We start from the raw sequence: 24,885 nt of genomic DNA on the forward strand, positions 1-24,885 counted from the left end.
TCAAAATAAAAGAAAAAAACACGTCCAAACTTACTAACGTTTCGTTAAGTTCTAAATTTGCCGTAATCTAGTGCATTATGGTCGATCTTATAAACGCACGCGAACGCAAACAAGTGTAGAGTCACTTACGAGTTGAGCGCCTCTTTCTTACGTTGTCTCCTTGGGAGAAGCTAACTTTTCCTATCCTTTTGTCCCTAATCCCTTTACGCGCCCTAGACAGCGTCAACTTTTTCCTTGTTTGTTTCCCCATCGCCAGCGTCACCGTTGGTGGCCGACTTTGCCAGACCGGTGTTCTTGTTGACTCCACCACTGGTGTCGACGCTATCGTCTTCCTCCTCCCCGGCACCGTCGGCCGCGAGGGTTTGCTCGAGACCGTTCTTTTCCGTGTGCCGGAACTTGTCGTACCGCTCGAGACTTGTTTTGTCATCATCCTCTTCCTCCGCTTCGTTAACGTCGCGCAGCAGCTCACCCAGCTCGTCGTTATCCACCTCTTGCCACATCAGCTTGTCGTCGATCAGCGCCGTATTGACATCCCCACCGAGGGAGGCCGTATCGGCGTCTTTGCTTACGTCCAGGGAGAGGATTTCATCAGACGGAACGGTACCACCAACGGCCGGCTCCTCCTTGATATTGGTTGTTGATTTGGCGGCTCCGGCATTGGTTCCAGATTTTGAATTATTCGAAGCTTCGTTCGATTCGGGCTTCTTTTCAGTTGCAGCTCCTTCCGTTGCTGTCGAAGTGGTGCTTGCTGTCCCATTGTTGGCAGCGTTAGCCGCTGGTGTAGCCGTTTTTGATTCCACAGTTCCTGCTCCTCCGCTGGCAGTGCTAGATTCCTTTGATTTTTTTTCATCACCTACAAGAGGGAATGAAACATAGTAATTCACATTAAAAAACACATTCAGTGTGGTTCGTTGTGAATATTCTTAATCTTACCCTTCTTGGAGTGTGTGGATCCCTTGTCACCCTTCATCTTTTTCTTGTGGATCCGTTCTGCCCGCTCGCGCAGCTTCCTCTCGTTGCGGATGCGTATGTAGTTCCTCAGATGCAACGGTTTCTTGCAGTGGTCGCGCAGCGTATCTTCCTGACCTAATCCCCTACTTGCCTGTTCATGCAGGTAAATGTTGCACAATTCGCAAAACTGTACCTCCACCAGCTTCACGTACTCCTGGCCAATTACCATGGAAATATCGTCCTCGTCGCCGACTTCATCATCGTCCTCATCGTCATCCTCGTCCGTGCCGCCGGTCGCCCGCCCACCGGCACTATCGTGCTCACGCTTGATTGCCACCGCCGACGAAGATGCACCACCCGATTCCTTTTCCACGCCCGGTTCGCAGATCTCGTCCACCTTGCCCACCTCGTCAACGATGGTCAAACTGTCCAGATCGACCATATCGCCCGTCAGCTCGTCCCCGGAATCGTCACCCTTCGACTCCGATGCGTATCGCACGACGCGAGCCTTATTCTTCAGGTGATCCAGCGACGCCCGGTGCGTTTCGTACGCCATCGGGCTCTTGAAGTTGATGCGACACACGTAGCAGGACGGCATGAGGAAGTTCTTCATCTCCTTGTGGCCCTCGGACTGCTGGTGGATGATGCGCGGCTGGCGATAGTTTAGACGGCACAGCATGCAGAATCCAGGCCGCTGCTTGCCACCGGTTCCATCTTCACCATCCGCACCGTCTTCGGACTTTTCGTCCTCGTCCTTCTGGGCATTGCGCTGGGCGGAACGCATCTCGATCAGCCGCTCGCGACATTTGACCGCGAGCAGGCGCATCTTCGCTTTGTGCGTGCGGCTGTAAAGGTGAGTTTGATATTCCTGGAAGAAGAGCATATAAAGGAATATAAACCATGTGTTTGAACATGACTGTTTCTTCGACATGTACAAAAAACATTACAATTTTAACATTAAATATGAACTAGTAAAAACTGTTCAAATCTCTTGCTCTTACCTTAAAAGTGACGCACTTGTAACTACAATGGGCACAAGTCAGTTTAATAAACGATGACGAGCGGTACTTGGTGGTGATCGTTGTCGATCGTTTCTTCTCACTTCCTTCGTCCTTGGACTCATCCAGCGATTTTTTTGTCGAGGAAGGTTCCTTTTTCGGAACCTTCTTCTTCACCGGAGCCTGTTCTTCGCCCCCTGCGGTACCTGAATGGAGAAAGAAAGGGTCATCGTAGTTCCCGCGATAAAATGGTTTGAAAAAGAAACCAATTATGAATTTCCAATCCCTACTTACCAGTATTGTCATCATCGTCATCCTCGGTTTTCTCCTGCTTAATCTTTGTTTCCTCTTGCGCATCATCCCCATCGTCTTCCTTCTTGGAATTGATATCCGCTTCGGCCGATTCGACCAACGACTTCCGTTGCTTTTTAGGCGTCGGTTCACCTGCTTCATCGTCCACACCCGCATCTTCCGCGTCGTCGTCATCGTCGTCGTCAACATCGTTCTCGGAAGCCGAATCGTCACCCAATTCTTTCGCGGCCGCCAGTGCCCGTTTAATGAGGGACCTTAACAAAGGTGAGAGCGTATTGGAAAGAGAAACGCCAAATGAGGAATAGATCCAATAGATGACGTAGATGAGAAACCTACTTGCTGGCCATTTTTGAGGTGGTCATATCATGCATCCGTTTCTCTCCGATTCTTCCACCAAGGATGCGACTACGCAATTCTCCCCGGCCACGCAGCGACGGATAGCGTCGGTTGTGGAGCGACATCGGCCGCATATCGGTGCGCCGATGGTGACTGCTGACGCCGATGATGCGCGAGCTCAGCATCCCACGCCTTCCGTCGGAACGATAGTGAGAAATGCGGCCCCTCATCGACCCGCGTCGGTGGATTCCTCCGCCGATACCGCTTCCCATGCCGTGGGAACTGCTGCTGCCGCCACGTCCACCCATCATCCGTGAGCCTTCGCTCATCGGTGGGCGCATCATTGAGCGACCACTTCCGCCACCGCTACCGCTGGTCCGCATCGCCACCGACCGGGGCGGGCCCATGCTCGACGAATTGTTATCGCGCGACCTGTAAGAACTGCCGGAATCACCTCCACCGTGGCTTCGGCTGGCACTGCTACTGCTCCGGTGATGCGGCTCGAACTTGCTCCGGCTCGAGTTGCCATCACCCGCGCCACCGCCCGACGTCGACGAGTGATGATCGTGGCTGCCACGCTTCTCGTACGAACCTGAACCGGAACTGCCTCCCTCGTGGTACCGATTCGACGATGATCCACCGCCGCGTCCTCCAACCGTGCTGCTACCACCATACTCCCGCCGCGAACTTCCTCCCTGCGAGCGTATGCATTCCAGCCAGGATTAATCCGCATCCATATCCACCGATGTGCGTGTGTGTGTGTTGGGGGGATGGCGATGGTGATCAGCATTCATTCCGATTACATCCCATTTTCGTACGCCGCAAAATATTAACCAACATATTTACCATACAGCAGGAACGGTGGTTTTTCGACAATCAGTTGAAGAGATTTTCATTAGAATTTTTGTTGGGTTTCAGTTTGTTTCAATTAAATATTTTGTTTTGTTGATCGCCTTTTGTAGTGTGCAGTTTGGAGTTCACAAAACACAAACCTCGCGGTAGCAGAAATAGGTGGCCCCAAGCTCACCGCACATTGGTTGTGTGTTAGGCTTCTTTCGATTTACAATTTCGTTTGAAGGTTCGAAAAAAAGCCCCGAACGCGAAATTATGGGGAATACGCGTCACGTATCATTTTTGTTTTTGGTTTGCGTTCATCATTCTCGATTAAGTCACGTTACGTTCGTCGTCCAATTGCTTCATCCACCTTTGTTTATTCTCACGAAGACGATTGAAGTTCGATTGATTTGCTACACGGAACAGATATTCTATCTTTGCTTAAATCTGATGCAGTTCATACCCGCGATGCACTGAATGTATGTCCTTGCTCTTCTCACTTTGACTCGCACCCCGTAGAAGTGATCGGTGGACATTTGGTCCTTTTAGTTAAGAGAAGAGCTGCACTGCTTTGCTAGTTATTAAAAAGTTACCACCGGTAGATCTATATTTGCACTCGAGTTCTGCTCTATCGACACACTCTCTTTCTCTCTCTCCACAAAGCGACCTAGATGTGTGTTATCGCTTCCGATCCCATCATTTAAGGGAGCCGAGTAAGTGAAGACAGATGTCCTCAAGAAGCAGCATCGGTACGGATTTTTACTTCAAATAACGTCTTGAATTGTGAGGTACATAACAAAAAATAATACATGATGGGAAAGTTTGATTTGTTTCCGGTTGTCTGCCCGCCACTTCCCATGTGAGACTATAATTCGATCGATTTCTTGCTCATTCGTAGATGCATACTGAGATCGATTGTTTCTTCACATCGGGTTCTCGCCATGATATCTGCTCAGCCGATCGTGTGGTGAATCAAAGGCGTGGATGGATGCATAAGATAAACATAAGGAGGAATACGTAAGAGGGATTGATTTTGTTCTCAAAACAGGCGAACGTTTTGCAATGATGAAGACACGCCATCTGAGTGGGTTTTATACCGTAACTTCTTGAATCTTCATCACCAAACCAGCGCCTTATCACCGTTTCCTGCGAAAGTATGGGTTGCTTTGGTCGTATCGATCACGAAGATTTCAGTTTCACCGCACACGTTTTATTCTATATGTGTCCTTTAACGTGTCTAACAAACTGATGGAAAAGTGGCCCCTCCATTCTATCCTTCACCATTCACCTAAATTGCACGGCACCGGCCAGTAACACCAACAACTGCCTCTCGCGGAGCCATTTAGGGCATTCATGCATCACGATGCGCGGGAGAATTCTTCCTTCTCCGGTTTCTGTGCGGATCGCAAGCGCGCTAACTCGTGAATATTGATCATGCATGCTTCCTATCCTCATACACACGTATTTGAGGGAGGGATTTTTATATAATTTGTGTACCCATTCTTTCCTCAAACTTTTCATATCAATCGTAGTAGTTTGGGCTCGTGTCTCTTCTTCTTTTGGACAATTTAAGGGGTTTGTTTATGTTGAACATAGAATAAAAAAAATTTCATCAATAAATATGCTTAGCGTTTGTATGTTAAATTTATACTTTGAACATTTGAAAATATTTTAAAACAATTGAAATTAAACATGTAAACTGAAAACTGTTATGTTCACAAACTCGACTAAAGCAAAGGCTATTTGTCTCGAGTGCACCATATCGGAATGTAAACATTTTCGCACAGAAACTGTTCAAACAACTTCGAAAAATTAATAATCGTACTGACTATACCGTTCTTTTCGGTTTAGTATCAAAGTTTTCCCGTTGTTTTTGTATTCCATCCAAAATCAACTTTTAATTACCTGCGAGTTGTGATCGTTACGAGGACGTTTTCGATCCGGCGAGCGGCGATCTCGGTTATCCTTGAATGAAAACGACGCGAAACGATTGTCAGTTTGTTGTGCAATAAGAAATATAGAATAAAAGCCGTCCATCACAATCAGTATTTAGAACATTGCCAAATGCTACCTTATTTTATCAATAACAATATTAAATAACCGCCTCTCCCTCATCCCGACATTTCCAGCCAAAGCGCAACGGCTATTCCTCAGATGGCAGAATGAGCTGCTTACCTCATATTTTGATGAATTGTTTCGCTTGTAGCTATCGTTGCGGCCATCGTGCCGCGAGTAGCGCGAATCCGATTCATAACGGGATGAGTTCCGTGAATCGTAACCTCCGCCACTACCACCGGTGTTGCCGCCACCGCCGGTGCTGCTGCTACCGTACCGATTGTTTCGCGAATCGTTCCGGTTGTCATAGCTGCTGTTATGGTTAGAATTGTGGTAGCTGCCACTGCCATGATACGAGCTACGACCGCCACCACGTGAACTACCTCCACGGGAATGATATCCTCCACGGCCTCCGCCGCCTCTTGGAAGGACCATTTTTAGGTCTTTTTTATGCAGTGCCTTCGTACAACTGCGCCCACTATCGAATACTATCCGTCAACACTTTGTACTATACGAATGTCTGGATGACGCTGCAGAAAAGTGTAATAAAAGAAACAATGATTAAGTATGTAATAAGTCTGCTACTACGTTTTACACTACGGGAAAAACTTCATAGCTACAGTGAATATTTATTTCGTCCAGAGCAAATTCTAAAATGGCGGAACACCGGGTGCTACGGACGCCGCCATTCCTGCTACCCCGAAGCACATAAAAAAACGATGAATTACCTTATTTTTCTACCGCTTGCGAGCGGTAATATACTGGATTGGAATTGGCTTCAACTATACGTTCAAGAACACGGTGCACGGGGAGAAAAACTGTGTGTTTTTCGTCTGTAAATACAGATTTTCCTAGAAGAACAGATTTTCACTTCACGTCACGAAAAATTTTCAACATCCAACTAACCTAGTGATGGCAGTATGACACGGACCCAGGATGGAGTTCCACATGCCGACTTTGATCGATCCAGTCCGTTCCAAAAAGTTTCGCTGAACCCAGCGAACAATATTTGTTCGAATTTATCGAATTATCAACAAATTACCTTCTTGCGATACTCGTTTAGATGTATTTAATCAATTATAATAATCTTACGACGAAGTTAGTTGATCAGATTAACGTTAAATAGTTTTAAACATCCATAGTTCCTGGAACTAAGTTTTGTGTCCCGGACTCGACGTTTGCTCGAGCGGGGAGCTTGATGGAGCCAATTTGGTCGATTCAACAGACGTTCTTCTGCATTCAGCCGCGCCGGTTGCATTTGGACAAAGTAGACGAAGCAAGTCAGTGGTGCTGCTTGTTCGCGTATCAAACATTTTTAATATCATTTTTCTGTTCGGTGTATTGTGCAAAAAATATGTTCTTTTCGCCGGTGTGCCTCGTACCATCGTGAGAATAGTTTAACCAGTGTGTGCGGATTTGGAGTACACGCAAGATAGTGTATTGTAAAAATATTGTTCATTAGGAAAGAAAAGTTTGAAAAACCATGAAACATCATACTTTAGCACAAATGTTCATACTAGTACTGATGGTTGGTAACCGCTTCCTCAATCGCTTCCATCGATCAGACCATCGCCTGTAAAATCTATCCCGGCATTCCCGGTAAAGTGGTATTCGCTGATTTTTTTTTCGTTTCAAACCGTCTGCATTACACGTGTGTGGAAAAAGGTGTATGTGCAAGATATTTTAGAATATTTATTTCGTTTCAAACAAGTGTGGTAGTCGCGAAGCCTATGTTCAGTGTCTATGGCGATTCGCAGCAGCTTATGATTGTTAGAAAATGTTGCGAAAGTGAAAATGTGTCGAAAAGTGTGCGTTAAAGCAGTGTGTGTATGAAGCATCCGGAAGAGCCGGTGAGTTCGTCGCGGTCCCTTAAGAGAAGGGACCATCACGAATAGTGTCTACCGTAGCGTAAGGATAATACAGTCGAAGCATCCGCCATCCTATTCCCTCGATAACGCACGCGACATAGACTGCAGCAACCCCATAAAGCATCGGGCTGCAAGATGTCGAAAACCATCGAAACCCGCCTGCAGAGTAACGAGGTGCGAATACCGAAGAAATCGACCGAGTTCGACCTGTCCGCACCGGCTGCCCCGAGCCAGTACTTCAAGAGTTCGTTCGCCCGCTCCCTGTCGTTCAGCCAGGGGCCGGGAGGGCCCGGTGGCGGTCCGTACGGAAGCGCCGAGCAGCACTTCACCCGCTCGCTGGATTTCGACGTTAACTTTGATCCGACCGGCGGCGGCGGCGGCGTTGGTGGCGGTTTATCTAACTTGCACCAAATGACTCCATCGTCCGCGTCGCCGGTGTACGAGGAAGAGCACGAGGGTGCGGTATCGCGGGCGGAAAACGGTTCCGATCATGAGCTGGTGTCGCTCAACGGGATGACCGGTATCGAGGCTAGTAATGGTGGCATCGTCAAGACGCTTTGGAACTACGCCAAAGGACAGGTGAGTAAAAAAACATCAAAAGTACAGAAAATTGCACTTAGAGTCCTTTGCGTTCTCACAGGATAAAATGTTTCTTTGAGCAAAATCAAAATGAAGTAGAAGTAGTAAGAAGTAGTAGTAAAAGGAAGTAGAAAAGTACTAAAATTAAACAAGGGTGCCAACATAATCCCGCAGTTTTTCAGTATTCTTTTCAGAGAAAAGGGGAGAATTTTCCGTATTACTAAGTCAAATGACTCTTGTGAATGGGATTAACATCGAAAATAAAAGCGGCAGTTTTTGCGTTTCATGATCAAAAACTTTAAATCAAATCAAAAATAAAATTAAACAAAAATATATTAAAACAAAACCAGAAAATTAGGAAAAAATCATGGCACACTAGAAAGGTGCTTGTGTTCAATGAAAAAGACCATCTCCAAATGCGCTGGAGCGTTCGGGTTAATTAGTTTTTCTTAACCGCAACATAAACATGGACACACCACACCGTTGGTTTTATCAATTTGTTTTACATACTTATCACTTCCAATCTTTACAACCGGCGCTGCTTCACCTAATGTGTTAGTACGATCTTGTTAGGAGAACCGTAGCCGTTTCAATTAGCACCTTCGAGAAAACCCCTAACGGGACCGAGAGCGAGCTGTTGTTATCTTGCCTCGATCAGATCGTTCGTCCGTTAGAGGTGTTGCGAGTGTTTTCCTCGACCGATGAGCGAAAGAAAGCAAGATTTTATGCTAGTTTCTTATCGGGATAGTTTGGGCCGAGAAGTTTTTGTTCGATAGAAATGGAATGGACAAAAAAAGCCAGACTGTCAGTGTCGTCGCCTAAGGGATTGAAGCTAATTGCCTTTTTTAATTCGTGTTTCAGGTAGAGAGTCGTTCTTTCTTTTTATGTGCTCATTTAATTGCGTTGATTTTGGTTTTTCTCTCGGCACCACTGCAACATCTCCTAGGGCGTTCGGATACCCTGCGTTGATTACATCAAGGGATAAAGGATCCATACGTCGGGGAGGTATGATTCACCGGAGCGATGAACCCTTGTGGAGTTTATATTTGTATATTAAGATTGTTTTCTTCTCCCTGCCTCTCGGTTTTTTGCGATTGACCAATAGCGGGAGAAGAATGCCCTAGCGCAGCTCCCGAGGACTCTCGCGGCGAACTTGCCATGACAAGGGGTCCTTGTTTGTGCTCGGTAATGCGAGCGCTGATCTGCAGGAATGCAAAACATGCGCCCGGCCCAGGCGGCGGAGGGCAGTGCATCTATGCGAGGCGAATGCAACTCCGCGTGCAACTGAGATGCTGTTTTGTTTTGTCCCCTTTTTCGTCTTGCGTTTTTAGCCTCGCCAAGCCATTTGGGTTTCGGTCACTTTTCGTCAAGCCGTTGCTCTCGTCATCAATTTCCATTTCCAAGTGGACACTTTGGAGGACCGGCTGGTCGGGAGGCGGTGGGACACCGTAGATGCTGCCTGTACGCGTGTGGTGCAGTAAAAATAGAAAACGCAATTTTGTGTCGCTTTTTCCGACACCACAAGACGTGACGAGCGATGGGTTGCATATCGCGCTCCTCCCGAGCGCCAGCTTGTTGGGAGCTAACCCATCGCGGCACGTTTTTGTGAGAGCATTTTGAAGAAGAGATTAAAATTGCAGCAACCATTCGACTGAAGTTGGAATGCAAGGAAAATCTATACTTGTGTGTTTTTTTCCTTCTTTTTTTGCGACTCTGTAGGGAACATTTGAAAGATTCAGCTTCAAGTTCGTAATCGATCTTAGAGTGTTTGAATTTATGTTTGTGTAAAACGGTTTTCTATACTTCAGTTTCTGACTGATAATTTTCTGTTAATAAATTCGATCCAACGGGAGTTAATTTTTCACCAGTTCTGACGGTCGGTTCGGTGATGCTGACCGAGGTCTACCGTGGCGGTCAAAGCGGCTCTAGTGCGTGGTCATTAGTCAACTAAAAATAAAGTCCCATCAAACGGGGTTCCGCCTCGGTCGTAATAAAACCGTAATAAGGAATAGTTAAACACCGTACGATACGGCCTGGCTTAAGGTGATCATCGCTCGATTGCAAGTTTCTAGGGGTCACAGTTCTACGGATCTCCATGGCTGTTGGCACGGATCAGCATAATTAGGAAATAAATATAAATATCAGACAGCAATTGGCTGTAGAAGTGGAACTAGCGGTGAACGAATCTTTTAGGGGCATCATATGGCTTCATTCTTTTTAAATGAGAGCGATGCTCATCCTTTGGTAAATGATTTGTGGATTTATCTATTTAAGAAAACTGAGCTCCTGAATAATCATATCTTGGTCTTTCTCTTCGCAGGAAGTAAAATCGGCAAGCAGCAGCCCAGCGAAAATGCTAAAATCCAACGGCACGTCACGAAAATCCATCGAAGGCAACGAGATAGAAGTTTTGCGGCTTCGTAAGGTAGGCATACCCATCCCTTTCGAGAGGGCTCTCTGCGTGGTTTGTTTGATGATATAATGTACGATTATTTAACAATACTTTTATCGAATTAATCGAATTCACCCACATTTCACCCCCGCCACACCGGGTGGTGCCGGTCCTCCAGTGGGTCAGCTTTTTCTTCACTTTACGCTCGATAACAACACCTGAGCGCCAAGCGGACCGAGCATAATGCTCTGTATGCTTGTTGTGTGCTGGGCACTCTAACCTTGACACGTATCACTTTGAACATGGTTTTTCGCTTGTTCGGTTGTTTTCTCCGTTGCTCCTTTTTTTTTTACTCTTTAAAATGTGGAGTTAATTTTCACGTGCGACGGGGTGTGTTTGTTATGGAAACTCCCTACTTCGCCATCAACTGCACCGACGGTGCGGCCAAACGTAATTTGATTTTTAGAAATTTGTTAGTTTTTTTTTTATTGTTTTGTTTGCTTTGCTTTGACCGTTTGGATTTTCAAGATCGTTGGCAGCTCCGACCGGGGCACTACTGTTACGTTGGCCGAATGCAGCTTCGGATAGATTACGCACAGCTTTACGCTTGAGGCGCGGGTGGGTAAAAGAAAAGCACAGTAAGTCCTCGACAAGCCGTCCCGTGTGCGGGTGTGCGTGGGGACGGTATTGTGTTGTTTTGTTGCTTCGCATTTTCCCATGGGGAGGAAAAATCGTACCCCGTAGAAAGAGATAAAACGAGTATCTCGCCAAATGAGGCGATAAAGAAAGATTGCTGAAAAAAAGTAACTAACCCATAGCAAATTCGACCGGTTTTCCGATACATACGGATATACGGTCGACTAGTGGCTGTTCGGGGGCCCATGGAAAGGGTAGCGAAGCACCAATTAAGTAATTTTGGAGAGCCACGGTTGCGATCGAGTTTTTGCCGTTAGTGTGGTGATAGCACCAACTCTGCCGCGGAACGCATGCATTTTCCTTTGTGAAGGAAAATTTCGCAGCTTCTCTTTTTATCTGCGACTGAAAAAGCTATCTTTTCCTCCGGTGTCTTGCAAGCCGCCCGGCTCGTTTGTTGGTACCGTTGCTTGCCATTATTTTGCGAGTGATTTATTTTTCCCTTGTTGCTGCCACAGTTATACGCGCTTTTCTTTAACTTTGGGAGGAACCATCTGTGAGGTGCGCTGCTTTTTTAATTTTCTTAAAAATGTTTTATTTAACATGATAATCGGGATGATACGGGAATGGAATAATACTTCAATCCAGTACAGCATTGTTTTTATTTACTTCATTTTTAATTTTTTGTTGTGATACTCCTGTATTCTCAATCATGTTCTTGAGACCTCTTATATTGTTTTCCACGCTTCACGCTAAACACCAATTGAAAGGACTAAGTAAACGCTACGGGGTATGTAAGACGTTATTTTTCAGTTTTTCACCCTTTTCGTTCGATGGATTTTAAACGCAGCAGCTCCATTGAACGTTTGCGACATAACTTAGCTGTCAGCTGAAGGTCAGTAAATATCCGGCTGAAGATTTCTCGCCCGTAGCGAACGATCGGCGATCGGAAAGTTGATACGATAAGGTTCCATTGCTGTTGGGAAAAGGAAATCATCCGAAAAGACCCGTACCCGTGTGTGAGTGTCACATTCAATTAGGTCGGACAAATCGAATTTTTCCCCCCCAGTTGGATAAAAAGGCAACGCACGTGTGTTGGGGTCATCGATGTTCGGTTCGCCGCTACAAAATCCGCTCATTTTCCGCCGTTGGCGCTTGAAGACATTTATGGACGTTTTTTTTTTCAACGAACCATATTTTGTTTATCATAAATTAAATCCTTCATTGCCCGCTGGCTTACCTTTCGGAATGATGATAATTTATTCCCGGGTGTCATTAGTTGAGGCAATAAATCAGATTGTCCGACAGATGGACAGCTCCGAGCGGCTAGGAAGTTGCGATGCGTATGAGCGATGAACTGCGATTTCTTTGGCCTGGAATGGAAAAACTATTTGAGATATGTTAAGAAGAAATACCACTCGAAGGGGCCTTAACCTTCGCCCAGTGGAATCGAAAATTAAATTCAGTTTTGACTTGGTTAAGCCCCTTGTGCGCGGCTATGCCTTTTTAAAATTGAATTGTTGTTCTGGTTCAACAAACGCTAACCAGAGCTCTGGGTTGTTGTTTTTTTCCTACAACACACGGAAGACATTCGTTACACGACAGTTGTTCACTTCCTTCAGCAGAAGTGTTGTTTTTTTTAGCGCAATAAAGCAGCCTCTTGTTAGATGGTCGCTATGACTTGTAAATAAAAGTAAATCGAAATTAAGTCGCTTGCCAAGTTTCAACCGTCTTGTTCCTTATGGCCTAGTTTACTTCAGCCACCGACAAGGCACAATTTATCGTTTTTGCATGATGCTGCTGGCGACGTTCCTGCACACTTTTGAAATTCAATGAACTGGAATTGGATTTGTACTGCAGATCGTCCCGACCGTCGGTACAGTTTGCCAACTTTGGATGATGGCGTCGTTCTTGACTAGTATTCCTTTTCAGTTTTACCGTGGTTCTTTGCTCGTGATCCGTAAAGACAGATAGAATCCCTTTAATAATGTTAGAACCGCATTCAATGGTTTGAATTGAAAGTATCTTTTGATGTACCAGCCAAACTTGGATCCGAAAGGAGACTGTATGTTAATTCCTTTTAACTTCGGATTACACGTTTTGCTCCGTTCCCACGATGCTTAAACCACTTACAGTCCGATCGTTTGATGTCCTTGCTGTCGAAGGGAAGGAAGGAGATTTGTGTTGCCGTGGAAAGGGATTCTGTTTCACGAACTGCCAGTACTGCACCCTAGTTCATCTAGTAATCTAATACGTCCAGCAGATCGGACCGATTGGCTAACGCCAGTCGAGGTAGGGCGCATCGATACGCGCAGGTTACAGTGCTAGAAACTGGAAAGTCGCAAATGACCTCCTGTGTCGTGTACCGTTGCCCGAAGGCCTTGGTTGGTACACATTCCGGCAACATCCAGACCGGCAGACGGTGGAGATGGTGTAATCCAAACGTGTCGAGATGAGAGGCGCTCTTAAGAAGCTTGCCAAGTCAAGAGGCACTCGGTCTGGTTGGTCGTGCGGCGGAGGTACAAGCTTTTTGGGCGGCCAGAGAACATCGCGATAGAAGGGCCTATGCAATTAATTGTTGTCCGCCTTTCCCATCTATATCTGCCCACGTCTATCGCACGGGGACGATCGGTGAACTGAACTCCGCGTGTGCGGAGGTGCCTAATTCATCGAAATTTGTTCATCGTGCCCTGGGTAGAGGGGTTAGACGCTCTAATCCAGAGTCCAGCAGGTATGTCACGTGAAGTTGTTGTTGTTTTTTTTATTATTATTTTGCAATGGAGTCCTATACGGTGGAGCTTAAGAAATCTTAGAGACATTTCTTCACTCGGACTCGAATTGGCCATCTGTTAGGGTGTGGATACTGGTAGCTCACTAGGGTCACGAAGTGGTTGTACTAGTGCCTTGGATAGAGACTACAAAGTGGCCGCCTATACCCTCTAGCCAGAGCTTGCAGAGATTGCAAAAGGGAGGGAATGCGCGTCCTTATGTGTCGAGCACCGTATGCGGACCATCGCGACGCCTGGCGATGGTAAGATATCTTGATCGTCTCGGTTCAAGATTCTTGCCCCGCACTATGGTCATGGACCGCTGCACAGTGACGTGCCGTGTAACGTCGAAGCTTCCCAAAAACACCAGGTGCGGAGTTGGCAGCTCGAATAAACAATGCCACAGATGTATGTTCGTGTAGTACAGTCGCGTGTTACTGATTATTACCATACCTGTCGTCTTTTGAACACAGGTGAAATCAATGTACATAGTACGCTTAAAATTAAACGCAATGATGTAGCAGGTATTTGGTAGGGAGTTATTAAGGATTCATTTAAATGACCACACATTTATGACTACTACTTATGTCAACTAAAGTAAAAAAGTGCTATGGTTTAATTTATTGTGAACGATTTCTTTTAGTGACGGTGAAACCTTCCAGATTTATAGTTAACATTCGTCATCACCACTCGCGAAAGAGACTTACCTCAAGGGCGCGGTTCGTGCTCTAATTAGGCTGCTGATGGTTATCCTCTCTCGGTCGGTGGTAAATTGAGGGATGACTCAGAAAGAAACGTAGGTTGGAATGTGCCGTATTTTCGCCGCACGTTGTTCATGTGACTCTCTTCAGGCGCATCGATGCGTAAAGCGCTGAAGCCTATGACTCGACGACAACGGCTCTGGATGGTCCCCCCGGCATCAGAATAAAGCTTAATGGAGTGCGCTCTGATTTACTATCACAGTTCCACGCTGATTACGGATTTTGGAGGTGTCCGTTAGACTCGTTTTAGGATGTCGCATTATTACCTGAAGGCTTCTGAGTTTCATACACCTGGATTGGGTTTGTTTTTCTTACAGAACCTCAACGCAACGTTGCGACTTGGTTGGGAGGGCGTTCGTACGAATGTGTTCTATGGTTACAGCGTGTTCCACAAAGCAAATTCTAACCGCAGTTAGCCACCAGCAACAGGGGCTCCCATATTGAGGTGGCTTCTTCATAGTATGCGCACCCCTCCGCTTTGGCCCAACGCGCTTGCTGAGCCAGGTGAAGTTCCACCCTTTTCCGTGGATCGTTCTCTGCCTTCTCCGCCCGCCCCTCCCAAAATCATACGCGCTTGCGAGCATCACTCGCAACCGTAATGTTTCACGACAGTGAATGCTCGCTGACGCGCATCGATCTGTGACGAATTTGATTTCGAGATAGCTTAGCTAAAACCCCCTGTAGAGTGAGAAACGTTGCCGACGATTTCGGGCGTGGGCGGCGGGTGTGCGGACTCTGGTCCTCCGGTTGATTGTAAGGGCAGGCTGGAAGGACTGCTTGGCTTGGTTTCGGGCTTGGTAGTTGTGCCGTACACCACCGGGAAGGTGAGCGTGTGCATATATCGCGACCGATGCTTCTGATGGTGGATGGTTTGGGCCTGGTCCGGGGTCGGTTTGTTTACACATGAGCCAGCAACCTGCAACAGCATTGTTTTTTTTTTCGCAAACTTTCCATGTAATGTGTTTTTCACCGGTATAGAAGCGTTTGTGTGCGGAGGCCGCTCGCATCGATAGGACGATGATGTTTACATTCGTACAGCAAGGTATGTTGTGTGCGTGTGTCGCAAAAGTAAAGGCCAATCACCGCCCGCATAGCTAGAGCTTGGTGATGGAAAAGTCGAAGATGGTCAAGAATTACAATGCCGGTTGACTGACTCGGGCGGAGTGCGGTGATTTCAACAAACGCTACGGTAGCTCCTACCCATCACCGCTGATTACTCCATCGCGACCATCTTTGCGCCGGCCAATACCACCACCAAATTTTACTGCTGTACGCTCAAACGCGCTCCCCGCGGATACTTCCACTGATGATACCATTTGTTTTAGTAGACCGGGCACGTAAAACGATGCGCTTGCTGTGGTGCGCGTGCGTGCGTGCATAAAAACACCTGTACGGTATTCGCCCGGGTATCAGCATGAAACGCGCCATGCTGCTGGGAATTTATTATCGTCTTGTGGAGTGCTATCATAGAAGGCGCCCTCAGTTGCGTAATGCTACGATCGCGTTACATTCTCCCAAACTTCCGACGTGGTTTATCGGAGTTTTTTCGTTGATTTCCCTAGTTTTACGAATTCGTCAAGGTTTGTTTTAAAAAAAGCCCCATTTAGAATGATTGTGCTGGTTTTTGCCGTTTTACAAACCAGAAATTCTTGTCTCTTTCTGTTGTTTTCGTAGTATATCTTTTATACCGACTTTCAAATGCTTTGGGTTAAGTTTCATAATGTCTGAACCTCTGAAGTCAAACTAAAAAGATCTGATATGTCAGTGGTTTAGTACTTCCTCTCTCTTCTGCCCTTGTGGACTGTATTCGAAGTCCCGGTTTAGAAAGCCATCGTTGTTAGATATTATGGATAGACACCGTTTTTTACTTTCAAATAATTACTTAATAGAAACTAAGCCCTACAAAAGTAATAAGGGGTCTTCTTGTATAGCAGAAAGCATAAATGTTTGCAAGAGAATATCGAATATCGGAAATGGTACTAGAAATAAAAAAGAAGAATACAATCACAGCTGACATGTTCAATGTTTTTCTTCTTTGTTGTGGCAAATCCTTCATTGTGCCATACAAACAGAAAATGGTCGAGAAACGATTGGATGAATAACCCAAAACGTCTGAGACAAGTCTGTTAAAAAAGAGTGTCTTGCTGCCGGCGCCGACGTCCCATTATTACAAATGATCGCAAAAATGTTTGCACATTTTGTTGCCTATTAGAAAATGGCAGTTTCCTTTAGCGAACCGAACGAATGAGCAGATGAGCGAATCGAAAGAGAAGAAAAATGGTCAAATTAGGCGAAAGGTCAGCACCTTTGATCTCGATCGCGACCACCGTGCGGCCAAGCTGGCTGCAATTTGGCCTGGCGGCCGTTGCAATTTCCACTCCTCGCCATGAACGTCATGATTCTTTGCCGGCCGCCAGCATCCATCGAGCGCCGCAAACTTTCGCAATTTATTCCATCCATCAAGTTTTGCGCCTAAACGACCGGTAAAGTACGGCCGATCGATGGAACGATTTACCGAAGGCCTCCTTGCATCTTTTTGTTTTCGTTCGTCTTGTGCTTTGGCGTGTGCGAGTGGAAATGTGTGTTCGATGGAACCCGGAAGTGACGGGGTGGTAGGCCCAACCGATCGTTGGCCCGCTTGGGTCTTGGTGGCGCATTTAAAGGAGCCATCGTTTCTGGTAACGATCTTTTCCTCCACTCCGATCAGGAAGTGATTGTCGGGCGGTTTTCGGAGGCGGTGTTCCAAAAATTGATTGTTTAATGACCATTTAGCATTTCGGTCTGCTGCTGCTAGGTCGCGGTCCTCCTTGCGTCGGCCTAGCGATGTCGGGTCGGATTTCCTTTCCATTCCTGCTTGCTCTCATTAGGAGTTTCCTAGCGAGCGCGCCATACAAAGTAGTAGTTTTTCTTCCCGCTCGCGAAAGTATGTTTCGCCTTTGGCATTTTCCGATCCGATGTGGGAGCTGTACTCCAGGAAGAAAACCTATGAAGGTCATTGAAAAGTGTTTGCCGCGTGGAACGCGAACGAAAACAGCCCACCGTGAACGATAAATCCAGGCCAGCTCGCTTCGGGTTTGACCTCATCCGATTGGGCCCGAGCCTACAAAAACGTTCGATCACCCTGGTCCGGCGGTCCAGAAAGTCTTTCATTAGCAATCGTTAAACTTAATCTCGATCCCAATTTCCTCCCATTTTCGTGAGCTGCCCGCTGACGAACGGCAACCGGTAGCCGCTTTTGCCCAGTTTCGGAATTATTATGACGCCACCAGCTTTTCCACCGGGTGGCGCTACTTTTTTCGAAATTGAATGTAACGTCAGCTAATCGTTTATCTTCGTTGATGGAATAACTCTAATACGAAGGAAGTGTTGGAATCGGGTTCGGGTGATTTAAGGTTAGTTTCAATAGAATTGATTAAGGCGATATGAAACAAAAATTGTTTTTGTTATGATCTTTTCTTTTTATTAAAATAAAATAAATTGCCAACAATAAGTAAAACATGCTCTTACCATGTTCTCCGCTCAGGTTATCCTTTTCCGGCAAAACAACTCCGTTTCCGTTGGTTTCCCTCTCCCTCGGGCCGGTGGTGCGATGGTGTTTGGTTCGGTCGTTATCTGCACTGCGCACGGCATTATAAATTCCGTGCATGTACTTCCGCTCCTTGTTTTAGCCGACGTCTGCTACGGTTTCTGCTAGGGTGCGGTTCGTCGGGTTTTAATTCACTTATTTTAGCAAATTTTGCACCCCTTTGCAAAGACCGCTAGTGTGGCGGAAAAAGTTGTCTAAAGAGGAGCGTGATTTTTGTGCCAGGAGCATTTATGTTTTGTTTAGACGAATGTTTATCGTCAGTTTAGGGTTTCCATGTTATGAATACTACGGTGTTTTTTTATTTAAAAATCTTTTTAAATGTTCTATTTGCAACAAATTCATTTTGATAGAAAATTGTCATTAAGCTTCTTGCAAAGATGCATCGAGCCTTAATTTACATCAAATGGGGCATAGTCTGCCCAACATTGTCATAATCTTCCCTCTATAAACATCCAACGCACCACGCGACGTGCGTGTTCTAGATGTTCCACGGAACTGTCAAGTTTAACACGAACGAGCATAAAATGGGAATGTTTAAGATTAGCCATTGGCCAGCGACTCGGCATGAATGATTCATACACATGTTTGGTCTCAAGAATCGAATCGAAGGTAGGGAGGAAAATAAAAGTTTAAAATCAGTCCGTGTCCGTGGTCGACTGTGTAGGATTTTCTTTCACTTCGATCACAGAAAGACCTACCCCCGGGGGCCCTCCCCGCTTCGCTCGCATGCTCTCGTTTCCACCGTTTGCCTTCGTTCGAATGTTTCTGTCCAATGTGATGGTTGTGCAGTGTAAATATCATTGTACACCGTGTTGTATTGGAAGCTGGTCGGGGGAAAGGAGCTCCATGCCTAGAGGATGTTGCCTCCAGTCCAAACTGGCCTACGGGTGGTTGGGCCAAGTCTTCCCCGTGTGGAGGTGTTTTTCTTGCGTGAGTGTCGAAAGTAGCGCAAACAACAACCGGGCAACGCCTCTGGAGAAAATCTTCCGGCGTTAATCAATGAAGCTGGCTGCCCGGATCGGTTTGACGAGGAAGAAGATTGAGGTCTGCGATCGTAATGTTTGTGAATGGACGTCTTCAATACGGCGCAATGGCGTGTGCGTTTCTCATTCAACTCATTCAGAAAATGGTTTGAGAACTTCTTCCACTTCTTAAGGTGGAATAACTATTTAAAAAAAAATAAAATTTATCAGTTTTTTTAATCGTTTCAATTATTTTGAGCGTTTAATTAGTTGTGCTGATTTAATAACTAATTATAAAAATTTTAATCGACGAACGACACTGTGTGTTCGAATGATAAAATACCGCTCGGCGAAAACCGACGGCGCTATCGGGAAATGAGGTAACGGAAATGAAGTAAAATAATGCATGGCGTTATCGGAGATAAACTCCTCTTCACAACTTCCTACATGCGCGTCACATAACCCGCGTCCGTAGGAAGCGCGGCCGATCTGCGTGGAAAAGGAAAAGTGTCCAAGCGCAGGCAAAGCAAGCAAGTTGTCCGATGTGTCCCTGTCGGTGCGTGAGCGCAGGCGCAAATTGTGAGACGCCTGACTAGGCTGACCTGAAGCGGGCGGAGGATGGTAATGCATGCGTTTTCTTTCCTCCCCCCCCCCCACGGTGTGAAGACCGGTTTCGTTCTTGGAAGGCGAAAGTAAGAAATCTGCGCCTTGTGGAACACCGCGTTTGGAAGACGCAACATATTCCGCGTGGCCAGCTGTCCCTCTGCCCCACTGCCCGTCTCGCCGATGATGGGGTGGGGGAGGGGGCGGTGGGCGACGACGACGGTGCGAGATGCATCCGCGAGGGCCGTGCACGTATGCTGCGCGCTAACGAGCGAGCATAGCAAGCGACCGGCTGGTCGTACCGGAATGTTTTTCTCGTTTATGGGTGGATGGCATAAAAAGTTGGGTCTATTTTTGGCTTATCTCGACGACTAGTAGTAGCCGCTCGACCCGGTTCGAAATTGAGCTCAGCGGAGGCGGCGGGGACGTAGACCGACGGCCGTTGATGGCCGCGCATGTGCGTGTCGAGGGGGAGAGAAACTTATAAAAATCAGCCCAAGAACCTGTCCGGAAGAACGGCCACCTTCGGGTTAGGGGATTTCCGTATTTCCTCTTTCCACTATCAATGAGCGCATCATCATGGATCGCTGCAACATTGCTCCGAGCGCTCCATGTTGGGGCATCTGTTAGGGGTAGTGCAATAAAACAAAAACAGAAAAAACAAGCAGAAAACTCTTCCGGGATGATTCTTCGTTCGTCCTACATAAAAATGCAATGAAAAGCCCGTCCGACGGTCGATGGAAAAATTATTGGGAGATTTCCGTGAGCTGAACGACGAGCCACGTGTGTGGGGGTCTTGGCAGCGTGTCAAGATGGATGTCAAGAACAAGACGCGCGCGCGCGAGAGTGCACGAGAGATGCACGCGATCCAAAGCCCCCTTGATGGGCAATAAAATATCTATCGAACCGCATCGGGCAGCCAGAGGGACGAAGGAGCGAAGGTGTTCGCCCCCCGAGTTGTGCCTGACGACAGGGGGCTTGACTTGCGCCACGTGCCAATAAAACAACGACATCCACGATGACGATGACGGGGGGGTGTCTTGATGCCTTTGGTCTCCTCGGATGCGGTGATTTATTTTTTCGAAGCACCGGTGCTTATGCGGTGCCATCTAAAATTGAGTTTGTCGTGGAATATGTCAAGAAGATCAGAAAGGGCTTGTGCTTAATCGATATGTGCACTGAACTAAGCTCAGAATGGGGAGAAAAGGTGTTTTAGACAGCTTTAAAAATGGAAAGAACTGTGTATTTCTTTGGCAATCGAATATTCTTTTTAAATACAAAATTTTTGCTACAAATTCTCTCTGCTTTGAAGCTTCTCTAAAAGGCGTTTTAAACGATTGCAACTTTCACTTAACAGCAACTGTCAAACACTCATTTCACTCATGTGAAACCCAACTTACCACGTCTAAACGGGAAATAAACAAACAATTTGAGTTGCGCAACTCAAATTTCACTTAACGTAGCCGGACTAGAAATTTGTTTCACAGCAATGAAATTTGCTTGACAGTTCGTGCAACTGATAGCTTTAAAAGGAGTAAACAGAATAAAACCATTTGAAATGATCGTTCAATGAAATAAAAAAAGTCATTTTATGCGATTTAAGTTCACTTCCATGATTCACAACACTAAATGAGTATTATAATTAATTTTAGAGATGGAATAATACAGCTCATTTACAATTCTACATAGTTTGTTTACCGACTCATCTTTGCCGGTTGACAGTTAGCGTTAATTCGTTGTGAGTCGTGTAAACGCGTGATGCGTTCGGAAACTTTCAGTCCACTGAAATGAAGACGACTGAAAGTTTCTGTTGCATGAAAGTTGCTGTCATTTATCTGCACCTTAAGGATCATTTTGGAGTTCATTAAAATCCAAAAGCAAAAAGTTGATAAGACTGTAATACAGAAGGGCTATTGATGATTTCTATAATTTCTCAAATAAGTTCATATTATGCAATCGTAAAATGTTCGAATACGATTTATGACTATTGAATGAGTTTCGCTTTTTATCATCCATACATATTTCGCTCACGTATTGTCGTCTGACTTTAAATAGGTCCCAAATAAACTTTTCAAACAGATAATCAGCGACTTGTGAAATTCGGCTTGTTCTGTTCTCTTTGCGTCGAGGTCTTGGAAAATTTAAGCGAGAGCGAAGAAAGGCAATCGTTTGTGCTTTTCGTGTGGAAATTGTGATGTGGTGCATTATGTTGTACACTTTTGAACGGAAAAGGATAGCACTTGAAGTGAAAAACTTTTCCCAGTGCGCTTGTTTGCGTTTTTTTTTCCCTCAAGTTTCACCTTAAACCTTCGTCACCGACGTGTTTTCTTCCGGTAACACTTCCACCGTCTGTGGCCTGTCTAGCCGGCGTCTGGAAACCGCGCCCGTCTCTTTCTTGCGCAATGTCTGCGCTGGGGGGCACAATAATCAAGTCTTCATCCGTTCGCGAGAACGGAAGTCACGTACCTTCACGGTGCGGTTCCGGCGAATCGGGCAAATGCTGCAACTCATCATCGTTGTCAGTTCACACGCCATTCGGTACCGAGGAGGTTTCTGTGCGATTTGTTTTTTCCTTAAACTCAACGTCTTAAAAAGGTAAAGAAAATGGTTTTTGTTCATAATGCACTTTTTACTGTTAAGCTTACAACTGGTTATGTCCTTAATATAATTCGAATGTTCTTTCCATCTCCGCATTGGTATGCATGTTTATCTTAAGCCGTTCGCTATAGTTTGGCTTTTCTATTGGTTCCAACATTCTGACCAAAAGTCGACTGAACAATATCCTCTGCCTCGCCCTTCCTAAAGAATTTAAATGAGCTGTGGCGCCATTATTGTCACTTCGCCAAGTCTTCGTTCACCCGTTGCCACCGGGGGTCGAGGTGCCATTGCAGCGTGAAATGTCTCAGAAAGAATCAATTCCAGGTCACAAGATTCCAACCGTAGCCGGAATGATGTGGTCGTTTTGGTAAAAACCTAATACATTGCCTTAAAGTGGGCCATCGGCAGGACAGTTGATGGTGATACCGAGATTCTCGTGCATACCTTGCTTTTTTGTTTTTCTCTCACTCCGCCAACTCGGCGACACACCCGGTGGCGTTCGGATCGAGTGAATGGCGGAAACGTTCGTCCCGACGAATGCTTCACTTGTCAATGCCGCCGTGGGTGGGTGGTTCAATCGACGGGCAGTGGGTGGGGGATGTAAGGTAAAACCGCTCGAGTCCTCGCTAGATTCCGAAGCTTTGGGCGATTGCCGTCTACGATATACTCTCCCTCCTACCGCCCGGAAGTTGGTTGGAAAATTAACGGCAAAACCGCAACCTAAATAAATGATATCATCGTCGACAGAAGAAGGTCGTTAGAATGGTTGGACGAGTTTCAACGTGAAACGTGATAGAGACGCTTGTTTGTGGTGTAAATTATTTCGATTGCTCTCGGGAAAATCGTGATATTTTTACAGTTAAAACTGGTTGCATTCTGTCGATCTGTGGTTCTTTATTTCTGTAGCTTTTTATTTAAAAGAATAAGTTAGAGAGGTAGAAATATTGTTGATCTATAGTTCTTTAGAGGAATACAAATATTGTGATGGAAAATTAGAACATCCCCATAGTTACCTACTCTATTACCAGTGTGCGGTTAATAATAATTGCCGTGAAAGGACAGTTTTGCATATTTACTCTTCTCAACGCTTAGAAAGCCGCATTAGCTGTAGGGTTATTAATTTATGCCAGTTTTCACTTGAAGGGTAGTTTTTTTATTCAGCCGTCGAATACGATCTTTTACATATTTGAATAACAATGGGCAGGCTGTTATGCAAACGATCGGCTCGCTGCAGCGGGCTTTCTCTTCTGACAGCCCTGCACCGGCCGGCCGACTCCGACGCCAAACAGAAGCTGCGAAGATTTAATCTTACCCTTGCGCCATCGGCTGCCAACCGCCCTCTCAATCAAGTGGTATCAAAGTACACTTTCGATCATTTAATAACACACCCGCATCGACTTCCCCTCTGCGCGTGGTGCGCGTGTCTCGTTTCGCGTTGTCTCGTGTGCGATCTGCCGGTTCCGTCGGTTCCGTCGGGGTCGGCGCATGACACCGGCCCTAGGATTTGCCGGCCATCGGGGCGCCATGTCACGCTGTTTGAGCGCGCGCACACGGCAGAAAGGTTTCATTCGTGGTCGCGCCAGCAGCCGCAAAGAGCCCATCCAGAAAACCAGAAAACGCCACTTCCGACAGATGAATGCAACCGAACGCGAGATAAACTGGCTGCCCACAACCGATCCGAGCCTGGCGCCTTTTTGTCACCCTCTCTCTCTAGGGTTGGCGCCAAGACGGGGGCACGATCGATCGAGCGTCGTTCCAGTGATTCATTCGAAGCAACAACATCGCTTGTGAGGATAGGAACAACGTTTATGACCACTTTAAGACAGGGATCTACGATTTGGTTTAACATTTCACGGATGTGTGTTTTACGGATTGTGCTCATATCTATTGGAGGGATTCCTTCTGTTCTCTTGGCGGACTATCGTTTTCCATTTTTTCTGACTCCTAATTAAAATTGCTTTGCTTTTTGAGTTATTTTTCACCAGATTGGTTATTATACTGGTAGCGTGAATACTAAAATTGTCCGAAAGCTCATTTTTAAACTCAGCATCATTTCAATGGTTTTTATTTTAAATTAACTGTGATTTTCTTTTTATTTTAAATTAAATATGAAGAACGTCTAAAAATAAAAGAGCTAGTAGGATTATATAATAACTCAGCAATTGTATGACACTTGTGGAGGATTTCCCAACGGAAAACGCAAAAGTGTGTGACAGCAGAAATCAGTTCTAAAAAGTTTTTGATCCATAGACAGATGAACATGCAACTTAAAAATTATAGTAATATTTAATATCAATTCTTGGGGAAGCTTAGTTTTTGCTTAGCCTTCAAAAATCGTTGGTTTAATAAATATTATTTACAAATTTTATTGAAAAAGATTCGACTAAAAAAGTGTGCTAAAAACGCTTGGCAGTCAACGTGTGAATTCCAGACTTATCTCCTTGATCGCTGGTCATTAAGTCCAACGACTTTACTAAGAAAAGGGTTTTGAAAGTAGGAAAGGTCATTTGCTTGAAAATGGGTCAAATTAATTAATCGAGTTCGGATCCTTTTATAACATGATTGAAATTTTATTTTATTTATATTTATTATAGTTAAAAAATGAAATTTTATCAAAAAAAGAAAAACAAACGGACCAGGTTTATGATC

General features: G+C 45.7%; 2 protein-coding genes across 2 annotated transcripts in view; one reads left to right on the plus strand and one right to left on the minus strand.

Annotated features, from left to right (window-relative positions):
• Positions 1-30: 30 nt before the first annotated feature.
• On the minus strand, positions 31-6,012 carry LOC131282329 (uncharacterized). Its single transcript, XM_058311758.1, has 7 exons — positions 5,607-6,012; positions 5,337-5,396; positions 2,598-3,292; positions 2,244-2,515; positions 1,953-2,155; positions 934-1,819; positions 31-853 (listed from the first exon to the last, which is right to left on the minus strand). The coding sequence occupies exons 1-7, from the start codon at positions 5,919-5,921 to the stop codon at positions 213-215; spliced, it is 3,072 nt and encodes a 1,023-aa protein (XP_058167741.1). The 5' UTR covers positions 5,922-6,012; the 3' UTR covers positions 31-212.
• A 725-nt stretch (positions 6,013-6,737) lies between these two features.
• The window catches only part of LOC131282270 (sericin 1), an 81,567-nt gene continuing 63,419 nt past the window's right edge, over positions 6,738-24,885 (plus strand). The window contains exons 1-2 of the mRNA XM_058311683.1: positions 6,738-7,933; positions 10,254-10,358. Of these exons, the coding sequence (XP_058167666.1) occupies positions 7,490-7,933; positions 10,254-10,358 (549 nt within the window). The 5' untranslated portion in view covers positions 6,738-7,489. The remainder of the gene's footprint in view (positions 7,934-10,253; positions 10,359-24,885) is intronic.

The sequence above is a fragment of the Anopheles ziemanni genome, chromosome 2 (assembly GCF_943734765.1).
Source record: "Anopheles ziemanni chromosome 2, idAnoZiCoDA_A2_x.2, whole genome shotgun sequence".
Lineage (NCBI taxonomy): Eukaryota > Metazoa > Arthropoda > Insecta > Diptera > Culicidae > Anopheles > Anopheles ziemanni.